The following is a 16,449-nucleotide window of genomic DNA, read 5'->3' as shown; positions in this document are numbered from 1 at the left end:
TGGGGCTGCCCGTTCTCTGGCTTTTAAGAGTGTGTGTGGTTTTCTTTTCTTCTCTTTCCTCTTTCTTTCTTTTCTTTTCTTTTTTTTTTTTTGTCTTTGATGTTTTTCGTATTCCTATCATTTACCTGGTCTGGATTTTTAAAAAAATTAATCCCACTTGGGTACATTATGCTCCCTATATACGTGTATTCATTTCTATTCCACTGTATCTTCAAATATTGTAACTTCTTTACTTGTGCTTTCTGGGATTCAAATTAGACATCTATTGAATACAAGCTACACACAAAAGAATATAGAGTTTATATTGCGTTTAAGAAAATGCCAAAACAGCAAAAATGTTCTCTAAAGCTGGAAGTCAAGATGATGGTTTCTTGGGGAGTGTAGGTAGTGACTGAAAGAGGGGCACAGGATGCTTCTAGGTTGATGGTGATGTTCAGTTTTTTAAAACCTGGCTGTTGGTTACACTACTGTATTCAGTTTGTGAAAATTTGAGTTGTAGGCTTATGTACACTTTTCTGTATTTATATTGTATTTCAATATGTAGTTAAAAAGTATTTGTTGTCTTCTTTTATTCAGTAGGATGCGGAAGTAAAGGATGTTATTTGTCATCAGCAGTGGATTCTGAGTGGGCCCTAGAATGTTGTTCTCCACTCCTACCCTCACCCCAAGCAGTGTTATTTATGTTAGTCAGGCTGTATCGGTTTACTTAAAAGTTCTGTAAAGAGATATCTAGCTATTTAGTGGTGAGAATGCCTTTTTCTTCCCCCTTAATTTTAGACCTTAGTTGAGATATCATTTCCAAAAACCTAACTCTCAAACTCTACTCTCAATGAGTGGAAGGTTGAGTTAATATTTCTTAAAGCCTGTTAATTTTCCTTCTCTGGGAGGAGTGCTGCTACTGCAGTGAAAAAGGAATGGATGAATGAATTAATGTGAGTGAGAATTAAACTAGAAAGTGTGAGGGAGGCCCAGAGAGGGAGCTGCCTCAGGCAGAGAGATAGCTTTGACCCATACCAGTCATCTCCATGCTGGTGACTATTGATGTAAAGGACAAACACCAGTCTTGTGACTCTTAGCTTGCATACTTACTTGTGGGGGTAGCAGTTATTGACTTTGGACACTTGGCCTTTGTCTTTTCTTTGGAAATATTTTATGGGTTTAGTCATTGTGAATAATGCACATAGACAGTGATTCCCCATGTGAAGAAAGCCGTCTCATTTTGTATGTAATATCTTTAGAAGTTTGCTTTGTGGACAAGTGAAAGGGAGTAAATGGTTATTTCCCTAGAATTTACTATATACAGCTTTCTTTGCAACTTTATTTTTTTTTTGTTTGTTTTTTTTTTTGCTTTGCAACTTTAGAATATAGTTCAAGAAAATATGAGAATAGCATCTTCAGCAGACAGTATTTATGTCAGTTTCAGGGAACCAAAATGATTGTAATTAAGTTTGAGAGACTCTAAAATAATATATACTTGAATTTTGGGGATAGAATTAGTTACTGGAGAATAGTACCTAATCCATTAGCGTTACAACCTTGCTTCAGGTGGATCAAATTAGAAGAATCCATCTCCTGTTAGTAATGATAATCCAGGCTATCAAACCCTAAGCTTTTCTTGGGGAGAGAGAAGGGACGTAGTTTTTTTTTTGTTGTTGTTGTTGTTGTTTTTTAAAAGATTTTATTTATATATTTATTTGAGAGACAGAGAGAGAAAGAGCATGAGCAGTGGGGAGAGGGAGAAGCAGACTCTACCAGCCAGAAGACTGTCAGTAAGTGGCTTGTTCCTAGCACTCTGGGATCATGACCTGAGCTAAAGGCAGATGCTTAACTGCCTGAGCCACCCAGGTGCCCCGTTTTTTTTTTTTTTTTAAGACTTTATTTTTAGAGCAGTTGTATGTTTACAACAAAAATCAGAGGAAGGTACAGAGATTTCCCACATATCTGCTAGTGTTTGTTGTCTTCTTTTATCCAGTAGATGCACAGTCTTCCCCATTATCAGTATCACTCACCAGAATGGTACTTTTTTTTTTTTTGCCAAGGATGAACCTGCAGTGACATATTATAATCACCCAAAGTCCACAGTTTCATTTAGTGTCTACTGTTAGTGTTGTGCATTCTATGGGTTTGAATAAATGTATAGTGACCTATATCCACCATTAGAATATCATATGATGGTTCCTGTTGCTCTGCATCCTCACCAGTATTTGGTGTTGCCAGTGTTCCAGATTTGGGACATTTTTATAAAAGGTTTATAGTGAGGATGTCTGGGTGGCTCAGTAGGTTAAGCATCTGCCTTTAGCTCAGGTCATGGTCTTGGGATCAAGCCCCACATTGGGCTCCCTCCTTAACAGAGAGTCTGCTTCTCCCTCTGCCCCCAACTCGGGCTCACTTTCTCAAATAAATGGATAGAATCTTTTAAAAAATATAAATAAAAGGTGTATAGTGCTATCTCATTATTATTATTTTTTTTTTTTTAGGCAGAAGTTTTTTTAGTTTTTTTTTTTTTTTTAAACTTTATTTTTTTATTTATTTATTATTTATGATAGTCACAGAGAGAGAGAGAGAGAGAGAGGCAGAGACATAGGCAGAGGAAGAAGCAGGCTCCATGCACCGGGAGCCCGACGTGGGATTTGATCCCAGGTCTCCAGGATCGCGCCCTGGGCCAAAGGCAGGCGCTAAACCCGCTGCGCCACCCAGGGTTCCCTGCTATCTCATTATTTTAATTTGCATTTTCCTGATGACACATGATGTAGAACATCTTTTCATATGAAAACCTTCAGTTTTTAAATGTATTTTTTTTAAAGATTCATTTATTTATTTTAGAGAGAGAGTGGGGGTGGTGCAGAGAGAGAATCCTGAGCAGACTCTGCACTGAATGTGGAACCCTGTGCAGGGCTTGATTTCATGACTCTGAGATCACAACCTGAACCCAAACCAAGAGTCAGTTGCTTAACTGACTGTACCACCCAGGTGCCCCTTAAAGGTATTTTCTTATTCTAACCTTAGACTGACTTTTGTGAGATGGGCAAAGTAGGTTTTTGTTTTTTGCAAAGTAAGTATTTTTTAAAAAATTTATTTCAGAGAGAGGGAGAGAGAGCGCGAAAGAGCATGTGCATCAAACTGGGGGAGAGGAGGAGGAGGAATAGAGGGAGAGAATCCCAAGTGGACTTTGCACTGAGCTCAAAGCCCCTCTCAGGGTGATGGAACCAACTACTCCGAGATCACAACCTGAGCCAACACTAGGAGTTGGGCACTTAACCCACTGAGCCACGCAGGTGCCCTGCAAAGTAGGCATTTTTATTACAGGTGTGCAGAAAAGAAAAAGATTTAGGAAGGTGTAATCACTGACCAAAATTTCATGAGTAAAGTAAGTAGTAGAACTGTGTTTACGTTATTTTTTTTTTGACTCTGAGCCCTGAGTTTTTATACCATATGGAAAGATGATCCTGTTAGTATCATCAAGCTGTCTTTTTTTTTTTTTTTTAAGATTTTATTTATTTATTCATGACAGACACAGAGAGAGAGAGAGAGGCAGAGACATAGGCAGAGGGAGAAGCAGGCTCCATGCACTGGGAGCCCGACGTGGGATTCGATCCCCGGTCTCCAGGATCGTGCCCTGGGTCAAAGGCAGGCGCTAAACCGCTGCGCCACCCAGGAATCCCCATCAAGCTGTCTTTACTGTTCCTCAAACTCACATGAGAACAACACATCTGTTATTGTGTCACAATTCATAGAATAAAATACTTTCATACACATTACTTTGACCTTTATAATCATATCTAATCCTTAGAGGTAGGTGAAATTCCAGATCACATAAGTTATATGTTATTGAGCCTTAACATGAACTTTATATTTTGTGCTCTTTCCTATGTTCCTTAATATTGTATAATGTAAATACTGCATCATTGAAGCTTGTTCTTAAGATGATTACATGTGAATTTAATGGAATAAGAGGAGTGAAATACATTAGAGTTTTATAGGTTGTACCATAGCTGCATATACACTGATTTCCCCCTTAGCTTCAGACCTTAAGATAGACTCACACTCAAGTGTGAATGAGTGGAGCTAAAATGCCATAATGCCCAGAGCAGTAGTAATGGTACATTTGCTATGCAGGAAAGGGAGGTTTCTCAGCAGATTTATTTGCTGCCAGAGCTTAGGGGAGAAGATTGTATTTGGGGATAAGGTTCTTTTAAGGCTGGTCAGTAAATGGTATTAAAGTACATTTGTGTGGTAGGTTATGTTTTTCTCTCCTAAAAGCATTTTTTTTGAATGATTATTATAATAGCTACCAACCAGAAGACTGTCAGTAAGTAGTATGTGAAAACGGAGTATATCCTTTCTCTAGTAAAACCTCTTTGGCTGACTTAGCTGCAGTTGATATTTTTTATCAGTGTAACTCCAAATAAGCAACCATTTACTTACTTGATTGATTCATTGGTTTATTCATCAAATATTCATTTGGTACCTACTAGGCTAAGTATGTCATTGAGAGCAAGACTAATCTCTGTTCCTCTAGAGCTAACAGTCATTCCCAGAAAACAATTAAGTAACTAATGATAGTAAAGAGTCGGAAGTACATAGAGGTAGGCTAGGAAAACCATTATGTAGGGAGATCTTCCCAGAGGAGATAGATTGAAGCTAAGGTCCAAGAATGTATAAAAGGAGATAAGGAAAAGTAATCCAAGAAGAATAATAGGTGTGAAGCCCTGAAGTGAAGAGAGGGTATGCCATGTCCCCAAGATCAAAACTCCAGAAAGACTGGGGAATTGTGCAAAGGATGCTGAAGAAGTAGGCAATAGCCAGGTAGCATCCTATAGGCTGCAGAAAGGATTTTAGACTTTATCCACTGAGGAATTTAAGAAGAAAAATGACCCAATCAGTTCTGCATTTTATTTTATTTATTTTTTCAGTTCTGCATTTTAAAAGGATCTTTTTGGCTGCTTGTTTTGTTAAACTAAGGTAGTACCATTTAGAAAACAGATACTAATTACATGATATTTACATTGATACAACATTAAGGATCCTGGGGAACAAACTAAAGGAAGATCAACTAGGAAGGTGGTATTGGATGATGCTGGTCTGGACAAGGGGACATGGCAGTAGAGATAAAGTGAAATCTAAAGATAGATGTTTTGGAGGTAGCCATTGGCAAGGCTTGCTGAATAATTGAGTTGTAGAGTAAAAGAAAGTGAAACAAGAATGCCTCTAAACAAACTGAGAGGTGATAAAGGGAGGTGGGTGGGGAATGAGCTAAATGGGTGATGGGTATTAAAGAGGGCACTTGTTAAGATGAGCACTGGGTGTTACACGAAAGTGATGAATCACTAAATTCTACTCCTAAAGCCAGTATATTATTACACTATATGTTAACCCTTGAGAATTTAAATAAAGATTTGAAGGAAAAAGAAAAGAATGACTCTAGATTTGGTGGTACCATCACTGAAATGGAAAATACAGGAGGACCAAGGTTGAGTAGGAAGCCAGGTTGAGTTTTTAGACATTTTAAGTACAAGATAGTTATATATGCTCAGGTGAGAGATCTAGGATGAAGATACAAATATGGGAGTCATCTGTAAAATGTATGTAGAGAGGAGTTTCCAGACAGAACTTTAAGGACAATCAACGTTTAAGGGTCTCAGATGATGAAGGATAAGCCTGCAAAGATGTAGTGTTTTCAGAAATAAAAGCTAAAACAGGAGCATATGGTTTTGAGGAAAGAAAATTATTTTAAGATAGAAGAGTGAATAATACTGACAAATGCTGCTGAGCACTCAGGTCAGAAAAAGAAATGGTAGACTGGATGCAGTGGAGGTGTTTTACATGGAGACCATTGATAACCTGGCAAGAATGGTTTAAACGGAGTGGTGAAGTCCAGGGATATTTGCAGTATGTTGAACAGCAAATAGGAAGTGAAAAATTGGAGACAGTGATTCAACCACACTAATTCAAGAAGTGTGGTTGTGATTATAAAAACCACCAGTGGTTCAGTCAGTTAAGCTTCCCACTCTTTTTTTTTTCCCCAAAAAAGATATATTTATTTATTTTTAGTGAGAGAATGAGAGTGAGTAGGGTGTGGGGCAGGTAGAGGCAAAGGGAGAGAGAGTCCCAAGCAGACTCTGTGCTCAGCGCAGAGCCTGATGCAGGGCTCGATCCTACTACCTGGAGATCATAACCCAAGCCAAAACCAAGAGTCCAATGCTAAACTGACTGCACCACCTAGGCACCCCTAAGCTTCAGACTCTTGATCTCAGGGTCATGAGTTGAAGCCCTATGTTGGGTTGCATGCTGGGTGTGGAGTCTATTTAAAAAAAGAAAGAAAGAAAAAGAAAGAAATGTGGTTGTGAAGGGAAAAAGACTTGATAAGGCAGAGGTTGAAGAGGGATATGTAGTAATTAAGGGGAAAATTTTGTTAAAAGGTGGGATTGACTAGATGTGTTCAGAATGCTAATTAGAAGATCATGGAGAATATGGAGAGTCAAGAGATAACCAGTAAATCAGAGAAGGCTGAATGGGATGGACTTCATCTGATGTTATAAGGTATTGCCAGATATTACCATCCTACTTCCTAAGATGAAGTGATAAATTTATGTTATCTCTTTAAATGAGAGTGCTCTTGCCTCAGCCAGACTTCTAGACTGTGCAGTTTTCCTCCTTAATTTGTTATGAATGTTCTCTGGGAAAGGGAGGATTGGGAAATCATTGTTCCTTGGACTGCTTTTATCTGATTGGAGAGCACTTTTTTGTTCCACTTTGTCTTAGGGCTGTCTTTATGGTACCAGAGTGCTTGGCATAGAATGTACTCATCTGGAGCCCTGGGCATCCATCTTGGAAATGCAGGCTTTTGTGGAGGTGCAAGGAGAGGGTAAGGAAGAAGAGATGGATCTTCATGGATGCATTTCCTTGTCTAAAAGGGATTCAGAGAGGGGCATATATGCAATTTTATTATTGCCCCCAAATATACAAATATTTACCTCGTGTTTCCTATTTAAACTGTTCAAGAAGCCAGGACTGTCATATAGGTTCAAAGATTGGTGTTACCAAGTTATATATAGATTGTTTCAGAATAAAGAAAAAAAGGACACATTCCCCTACCACATTTTATGAGGATTAGGATGCCCAAATTGACAAGGACAGTTCGAGAAGAGAAAATATGTAGGCCAATCTTACTTACTTACCACAGAGGCAAAATCCTTAATAAAAGCCTCCAGATCTAGATGATTTTATTAATGAAAACTGTATAATAATTAAGGAAGAAATAATGCCAATCTTACACAAACTCTCTCAGGAAATAGAGGCAGGAACACTTCCTAGCCAGTTTTAGGAGGCTAATGTAATTGTGATTCTAAAATCAGACAAAAGCATTATAATAAAATCTGGAGACCAGATCCCTTATGAATATAGGTGCAAAAATCTTTAATAAAATATCAGCAAAGATAGCCTAACAAAGTTGGGTTATACACAGAAATGTAAGATTAGTTTAATAAAGATGGTGTCCAACTTATTATAGTTTGACTATAATGTTTCAACTTTATGATGGTGTGAAAATGATATACATTTGGTAGAAACTGTATGTTGAATTTTGGAACTTGATATTTTCCTGGGCTAGTTAGAATGTAGTATGATACTCTCCAGTCAGCCACATGATTGATATACTTACTAGCCACCCTGTACATATACATCCATTCTCTTTTTCACTTTCAGTACAGTATTTTTTAAAAATTTTATTTATTTATTTATGATAGTCACAGAGAGAGAGAGAGAGAGAGAGAGAGAGGCAGAGACATAGGCAGAGGGAGAAGCAGGCTCCATGCAAGGAGCCTGACGTGGGATTCGATCCCGGTCTCCAGGATTGCGCCCTGGGCCAAAGGCAGGCGCTAAACTGCTACGCCACCCAGGGATCCCTTCAGTACAGTATTTAATACATTATATTAAAATAGTCATACTTTATTATAAAATAGACTTTATGTTAGATCATTTTGCCCACCTGTAGGCTTAATGTAAGTGTTTTGAGCACACTTAAGGTAGGCTAGGGTAAGCTGTGATGTTTAAAAAGCTTTTTTAAAAACATTTTATTTAATTATTCATGAGAGACACAGAGAGAGAGGCAGAGACAGAGGCAGAGGGAGAAGCAGGCTCCCTGTGGGGAGCCTGATGTGGTACTTGATCCCAGGACCCTGACCTGATCAGGACCCTGACCTGACCAGGATCATGACCTGAGCCAAAGACAGATACTCACTGAACCACCCAGGCATCCTTTAAGTGCAGTTTTGACTTAACAATATTTTCAGCTTACAATGGGTTTATTGGGACATAACCCCATAGTAAGTTGAGGAAGTACTCTATTAGAAAATCAGTCACTGTGTGGAGCCTGGGTAGCTCAGTCTGTTAAGTGTTTACCTTTAGCTGAGGTTATGATCTCAGGGTCCTGAGATCGAGCCCTGAATTGGGCTCCCTGCTCAGTAGGGAGTCTGCTTTCCCTCTCCTTCTGCCCCTCTCCATGCTTGCTCATGTGTATGCTCACTCTCTCTAAAATAAATAAAAAATATATTTTTTAAGATTTTATTTATTTATTCCTGGCAGACACAGAGAGAGAGCGAGAGAGGCAGAGACAAAGGCAGAGGGAGAAGCAGGCTCCATACAGGGAGCCCGATATGGGACTCGATCTCTGGTCCCCAGGATCACACCCTGGGCTGAAGGCGGCGCTAAACCGCTGGGCCACCGGGGCTGCCCTAAAATCTCTTTCTTTTCAAAAGAAAATCCATCACTGTAATTTACCACATTAGCAGGAAAAAAAAACCCCTATGATCATTTCAGTATATGCTGAGAAAATATTTGATAAAATCAATATCCATTCATGATAAAAACTCCTAAATATATTAGGAATAGCAGGAAACTGTCAATTTGATAAAAGTATTCTATGAAAAACCTACAGCCAACATCATATTTAGTGGTAAAATATTGAACTCTTTCTCCCTATGATCAGATGAGAAACATGGCAAGGATGTCTACCAGACGATTCTAGAAAGTGGAAAGAGGCAAAATCTTTAATATTTTTAAAGATTTATTTATTTCAGAGAGAGAGAGAGAAAGAGATAGTGTTTGTGGGGGTAGGGGTAGAGGCAGAGGGAAAGGAGAGAGGAAACAGACTCCCTGCTGAGCGAGGAGCCCAATGCAGGGCTCAATCTCAGGACCCTATATCAGGGTCTGAGCTGAAACCAAGAGTCAGACACCTAACCCACCTAACCCACCTAACTCACCCAGGCTACCTGAGAAAATGATTGTTTATACATAAAAATCCTAAGGAGTCTACAAAAACAGTCATTATAGCTAATAATGAATTTGGCAAAGTTATAAGACATGGTCAGTATATAAAAACGTATTGCATTCCTATACTAGAAGCAAGCAATTGGAAAATGAAATAATTTTATTTCAAAAATATCTACTTAAGGGATAAGTTTAGCAAAAGAAGGTCTTTTTGCTGAAAATTATGAAACATTGCTTAGAATAATTAAAGTAGATCTAAATAATTGGAGAAATACTGTGTTCATGGGTTGGAAGACTTAATGTTAAGATCTCAGTTCTTTCCAAATTGGTCTGTAATCCCAGCAGACATTTTTGTACAAATTAATAATTTATATGCAACATTTATATGCAAATGCAGAGTCTAGAATGTCCAAAGCATTCTTGAAGAAGAAGAGCAAAGTTAAAGGACTACATGATCTGACTTAAATACTTGTTAATATAAAGCTGCAGAATGAAGAAAGTAAGAAAGTATGGAGTCCCAAAATAGCCCATTCTATTTTAATTCAGTTTTTAACAAAGGTGCCTAAGCAATTTGTTGGTGAAAAGATGGTATTTTCCATAAACGGTGCTGGAATAAGTGGATATCTCTATGGAAAAAGATAACCTAAACCTATCTCATATTACCCCCAAATTAATTCAAAATGGACCTAAATGTTAAGGCTAAAAGCCATAAAGCAATTAGAAATAAAATATAGGAAAATAATTTTGTCCCCTTGGCATGGACAGAGGTTTCTTAGGCAAGATACTGAAAGCATTAACCATAAAAGAAATATTGACTAATTGACTTTCATCAGCATTTAAAACTTTTGCTTATCAAAAGACACCACTACTAACTTTAGTTAGGCAAGCCACAGACTGAGAGAAAATATTCATCAAACATATCTAACAAAGGACTTGTGTTTAGAATATATGAAGAATTCTTAAAACTGAATAATAAAAAGACAAATAGGCTGATTATAAAAGGGACAAAATATTTTAAGATAATTCATAAAAGTACTGATGTACTGATGGCTAATAAGCAAATGAAAAGATGCTTAAAATCATTAGTTATTTTGAAAATGCAAATTAAAACTGCAGTGAGATACAACTGCACACTCTAAGCCAAAATTTAGATTACTGATGACACATATTGGTTTGAACATAGAGCAGTTGGAGTTCTTGGGGTGGGTGTAGAGTGATTCTGATATTATTAGTAATAATTATTACTATATTAGCTAGAATGTGGAACAATTGAAATTCTCATACATTGTCATTGGGAGTGTAATTTGATATAATCACTTCAGAAAAAGATCTGGTAGTTTTTTATAAAACTAAATATATACCAATCCTATAACCCACTAATCCTACACTCTTAGGTATTTTACCCAAGACAGATGAAACATAGGCCTATTAAAAGACTTGTCTAGGAATGTTAGTAGTTCAAAACTGGAAATAATCCAAATGTCCGTTAATAGGAGAAAAGATAAATAAACTGTGGTATACTAATATGATTAGATTTTACTACTGTTACATGCAACATATGGATGAATTTCTTTTTTTTTTTAAGATATTATTTATTTATTCATGAGAGACATAGAGGAAGAGGCAGAGACATAGGCAGAGGGAGAAGCAGGCTCCTCATGAGGAGCCTGATGTGGGACTCGATCCTAGGACTCTAGGATCATGACCTGAGCCAAAGGCAGACACTCAACCACTGAGCCACCCAGATGCCCCTGGATGAATTTCTAAAACATTGTGCTGAGTGAAAGAAGTTTTATATACAAGCATTCATACTTATTCCATTCATATGAAGTTTGGGAGCAGGCAAAACTAACCCATGGTAGAAAAATGGAAATAGTATTTGCTTGGGTGAGGGAGTAGTGATTTGTTGGGAATTTACCAAAAAAGGATATGATGAACTCTTTGGATTGATGAATATGTTCTATATATTGGTAGGGATTTGGGTTACCTGAGTTTTTGCATTTATTAAACTTATCATCTGGCATATATAATACTGTACATTTCAGTGTTTGTAAATTTACCTTGAAAAAAATATATATCCAGCATGAAAGCATTGTAAATAAATGCTGAATTTTGGGTAATGATATACATGTTTAAGTATCTACCGATATCTGTAGTCTACTTTGAGATGCATTTTGTTTTTAGAAAGGGATAGGTGGCTAAATATATGATAAAGCAAATATGTGCATTCCTTGGAGATATTGTGAGTTCAATTAACTATCGCAATAAAGCAAATCAAATGGATTTTTTGGTTTTCTAATGCATGTAAAAGTTATGTTTAAACTGTAGCCTGTTAAGTGAGCAATAGCATTCTGTCTAAAAAAAAAACTACATATCTTAATTAAAAAATACTTATTGCTAAAAAATATTAGCCACCATCTGGGCTTTCAGTGAGTCATAATCTTTTTACTGGTGGAAGGTCTTACATCGATGTTGATGGCTGCTGACTGATCAGGGTGGTGGTTGCTGAAGGCTGGGATGATTGTGGCAGTTTCTTAAAAAAGACAACAGTGAAGTTGCCACATTAATTTACTCTCTTCCTTTCATGAATAATTTCTCTGTATCGTGACATGTGGTTTGATAGTATTTTACCCACAGAACCTCTTTCAAAATTGGAATCAGTCCTCTCAAACTCTGCTACTGCTTTATCAACTAAGTTTATATGATATTTTAAATCCTTTATTGTTTCAACATTCTTCATAGCATCCTCACCAGGAATAGATTCCATCCCAAGAAACCATTGTCTTTGTTCATCCATAAGAAGTAACTCCTCACCCATTCAAGTGTTATCATGAGATTATAGTAATTCAGTCACACCTTCAAACTCCACTTGTGTTCTAGTTCTCTTGCTATTTACACCCCATCTGCAAAGTTACTTCTTCCACTGAAGTCTTAAATTTCTCAAAGTCACCCTTGAGGGTTGGAATCCGCTTCTTTCAAACTCTTGTTCATGTTGATGTTTTGACCTACCCCCATGAATCACAAGTGTTCATGATTGAACACACAAAGGACATTGTGGGGTTATTTACTGCCTTAATTTCAATATTGTAGGGAGACCAAAGGAGAGGGGGAGAGATGGGAATGGCTAGTCAGTTAAAACACACACATTTATCAATTAAATTTGCCATTTTGTGAATGCATATAGAAGATGTGAGATACACACACACACACATATATAAAATTTGGGTGGGGAGAATGCAATATTACTCAGCCATCAGAAAGGATGAATAACTACCATTTACATCGCTGTGAATGGAACTGGAGAGTATTATGCTAAGTGAAGTATGTCAGTCGGAGAAAGAATTATCATATGGTTTCACTCATAATGTGGAATGTAAGAAATGGTGAAAGGGATCATAAGGGAAGGGGAGAAACTGAGTGAGAAAAATTAGAGAGGAAGACAAACCATGAGAGACTCCTGAGTCTGGGAAACAAGTAAAGGGTTTGCAGAAGGGAAGCTGTGGGGAGGGGTGGAGTAACTGGGTGATGGGCATTAAGGAGGGCACATAATGTGATGAGCACTGGGTGTTGTTACAGTGTATGTTGACAAATTGAATTTAAATAAAACGTTTGCCATCTTGTATGGGCAAGGTTTGTAGCACCCCAAAAGAATTACAATAGTAACATCAAAGATCCCTGATCCCAGATCACCATAGCAAATATAATAATAATGTAAAAGTTTGAAATTTTGTGAGAATCACCAAATGTGACAGAGACACATGGAATGAGCAAATGCTGTTGGAAAGTGGTGCTGACACACTTGCTGTAGGATCGCCACAGACCATCAATATGTTTAAAAAAAAAAAAAAAGACAGTATCTGTGAAGAGCAATAAAATAAGTACAATAAGACAAGGCACGCCTGTATTACAAAATGTTAACAATTGAACAGTCTGCATTGTAGGTATATACAATTCAGGTTTTGCTGGACAGGTTTTTAAACCTTTTGTTTTCTTTGTCTGAAAATTTTCATACTATATTGGGGGACAAATGATGTTACTGGTATAATGAAATACAACTCTTGGTATATGTGATTTTAAAAAATGTTATAATGGCAACAAGAAAATATAAGGTACTAGAAATAAATATAACAAAAATATTTGTATAATTTTTATTTGAAAAATTATCAGAATTTATTAAAACATACTAAAGAAGACCTGAATAAATGGACAGGTGTGCCATGTTCTTGATAGTAGTTGTCTGTGTTGTAAATATGTTAGTTATCCCCAGATCAACTCTAGATCGAGTGCAGTGTCAAAATTTTTATCAACAAGTTGATTCTAAAATTTATATGGAAGAGTAAAGCCCCAAGATTAGCTTCCATAATTTTCAAGAGTAATTACAATGTGAATGGACTTGTTTTATAAATATCAAGATTTGTCAAGCTATACCAGTTAAACAGTGTGGTATTGGCACAAGAGCTGACAAGTACAGTGGAACTGAATATAGTCAAGAGAGATACCCCTACCTACCTTCATGGAAACTTAATATTGCACTGAAATTGCACATCATTTAACAAATGATCTGGGATAATCGATCATATGTATAGAAAAAAAATATAATAGGATTCCTGTCTCCCTTCATATGTAAAAATAAGTTACAGGTATATTATTTTTAGTTTAGTATATTTATTTTAAGTTACAGGTATATTAACAAATTTTGTTTGTTTTCTTAAAGATTTTATTTATTTATTCATGAAAGACATACACACACAGAGGCAGAGACATAGGTAGAGGGTGAAGCAGGCTCCCTGTATAGAGAGCCTGATGCGGGACTCAATCCTGGGATCACACCCTGAGCCAAAGGCAGAGGCTCAACTGCTGAGCCACCCAGGCATCCCATGATAAAAGACTCTTTAACAGTAGAGAATAAACTGAGAGTTGATGAAGGGAGGTGAGTGGGAGATGGATTAGAAGGGTGATGGGTATTAAGGGAAAGCACTTTTTATGCTGAGCTCTGGGTGTTGTATGTAAATAATGAATCACTGAAATTCTATTCCTGAAACCAGTATTGCACTGTATGTTAACTAGAATTTATTTATTTAATTTTTATTTTTAAATTTTAAAAAAGATTTTATTTATTCATGAGAGACACAGAGAGAGAGAGAGAGAGAGAGGCAGAAACATAGGCAGAGGGAGAAGCAGGCTCCATGTAGGGAATCTGATGTGGGACTCGGTCCCGGGACTCCAGGATCGTGCCCTAAGCCGAGGGCAGATGCCCAACTGCTGAGCCACCCAGGCGTCCCAACTAACTAGAATTAATTAATTAATTAATTTTCTATTATTTATTTATATAAGATTTTATTCATGAAAGACAGACAGAGAGAGAGAGACAGAGAGACAGAGAGAGAGAGAGACAGGCAGAGGGAGAAGTAGGCCCCATGCAGGGATCCCAAGGTGGGACCCCATTCCGGGTCTCCAGGATCACACCCCGGGCTGCAGGCAGTGCCAAACCACTGTGCCACCAGGGCTGCCCTACTAACTAGAGTTTAAATAAAGATTAAAAAAATAAAATGAGAGGGAAAAGGGAAGAATGATAAATTGTGTCAAAATTCTTTATAATTATGAAATTTTAATGATAGAAATAAAAATTATAAAATAAAAAAGAATTCCTGATGGAATATAGTGTATGTGAAAAACAGAAGAGTCCAGATGTCTAGGGTTTTGGTTTAAATAACCAGAAGAATAGAAATACCATCATCTGAGATGGGGAAAGGCTGTGGTTGGAATCAATTTTGATAGAAAGAATGAGCTCAGTTTGGGACATGTTGGGTTTGAGATGTTGAGTAGGCAAATTGGTTATAAGTATCAGGAGCTTGGGAGACTGGTCTGGGATGTGTTGGATAGGGAGGTCAAATCTAAACGTATACTTTACAAACTTTTTATAAGAGCATTGTTTTGATGGAGAAGAAAAACATGCAAAGAAAATTAACTTTCTATCTCCTGGAGAATAGATAAATAAATATTATAAATAAGTGACAAATTTATAGGCTAATGAATGAAATGGAAAATATCCACATGAGTGAATCTTTCAGTTATAATGTTGAAGTCAGCAGATGATACATACAATATTTGAAATAAATTACTTAATAACATATGGAACAATGCTAATAATTATGATTATATGTAAGAAAATATAAAGACATATGACAAAGATAAAAATATTTATAATAGGTAAATGGGAACTTGTGGGAGGTGGGACTTGATAAATTTTGAAAGCAAGTCACAGAGGTCCAACTCTTCTCACACCCGTGGTGTGTATAGTTATCTCTTTGTTGTATTATTTTCTATACTACTTCGTCTAAGATGCTTCCCGATTAACGAAAAATTCATGTCGTTCCTTTCATATCCCTTACTCTTGATGATAGGTGAATCCTTTATAATTCATCAAATAAAATGGCTAGCCCACTGGATATTTGAAATAATCTCCACTGGTGAGATGGTTCCATCTAGTGGGGAAAAAGCTGCAAGTATTCTGTGAGACAGTCCTTTTGGGAAGGAGGAATAAAGAGTGATAGTTAACCCAACTGCTCTTTATTTCACTGAATTTAAAAGATAAGGGAGGAGGTTATTTTTTGGAAATACTTAGTTTTTACTATTGTTAAGATAATGCTGTAAGACCTTTAATGGAGACCTGTAGGACTTCGTTGTGTCCTTATTTCTGTCTAACTTGTGTTTTGTGCTTTGTTTTTCAGAAGGAGTTGAGCCTTCCAAGAAGAGGCAGCTTGTAAGTTGATGATGATTATGATTATGATTATGAATAGCAGCTTAGAAATCCCTCCTGGGGAATGTTGTCAGTGTTATTTGGAGGAATTCCATTCATTCTCCTCTTATTTGGGCAGGGAACCTGGTGAGCCAGCCAGTTTCTCTTGAGATCAGATCCTCTCCTTTCCCCCATCCTTTCTCACCCTTAATCCTTTTATCTGTGTCAGTTTTTGCCTAGCATTTGAGGAAAAGCTGCTAGTTAAGTACCCATCGCAGTTTTATACTTGCATTTTTTGGGATTTACCAAGTGTTGTTTTTTAAAACATACTTAAGCTTTTTGGGAATGTTCAAGTTGAAACTCTTAGCATCTCTATCTGTCCCATAACATAGTAGTAGGTAGAGTCAAACTTTTCTGACAGTTTTGGGGCAAGGGCAGTAACT

General features: G+C 37.0%; 1 protein-coding gene across 15 annotated transcripts in view; it reads left to right on the top strand.

The window, feature by feature from the left end:
* Positions 1-16,449, top strand: part of MAST2 (microtubule associated serine/threonine kinase 2) — a 208,781-nt gene that overhangs the window by 72,793 nt on the left and 119,539 nt on the right. For 13 of the 15 annotated variants that reach the window (XM_025420237.3, XM_049094439.1, XM_049094435.1 and 10 more), the window contains one exon: positions 15,999-16,030. In XM_025420237.3, the coding sequence (XP_025276022.3) occupies positions 15,999-16,030 (32 nt within the window). Of the gene's footprint in view, positions 1-6,762; positions 6,866-15,998; positions 16,031-16,449 lie in introns of those variants that run through there. The other 2 variants (XM_049094436.1, XM_025420248.3) reach the window with 2 other exon arrangements.

The sequence above is a fragment of the Canis lupus genome, chromosome 15 (assembly GCF_003254725.2).
Source record: "Canis lupus dingo isolate Sandy chromosome 15, ASM325472v2, whole genome shotgun sequence".
Classification (NCBI taxonomy): domain Eukaryota; kingdom Metazoa; phylum Chordata; class Mammalia; order Carnivora; family Canidae; genus Canis; species Canis lupus.
The sequence above is the reverse complement of the archived record's forward strand: the minus strand, read 5'-3'. Positions and strand labels throughout refer to the sequence as shown.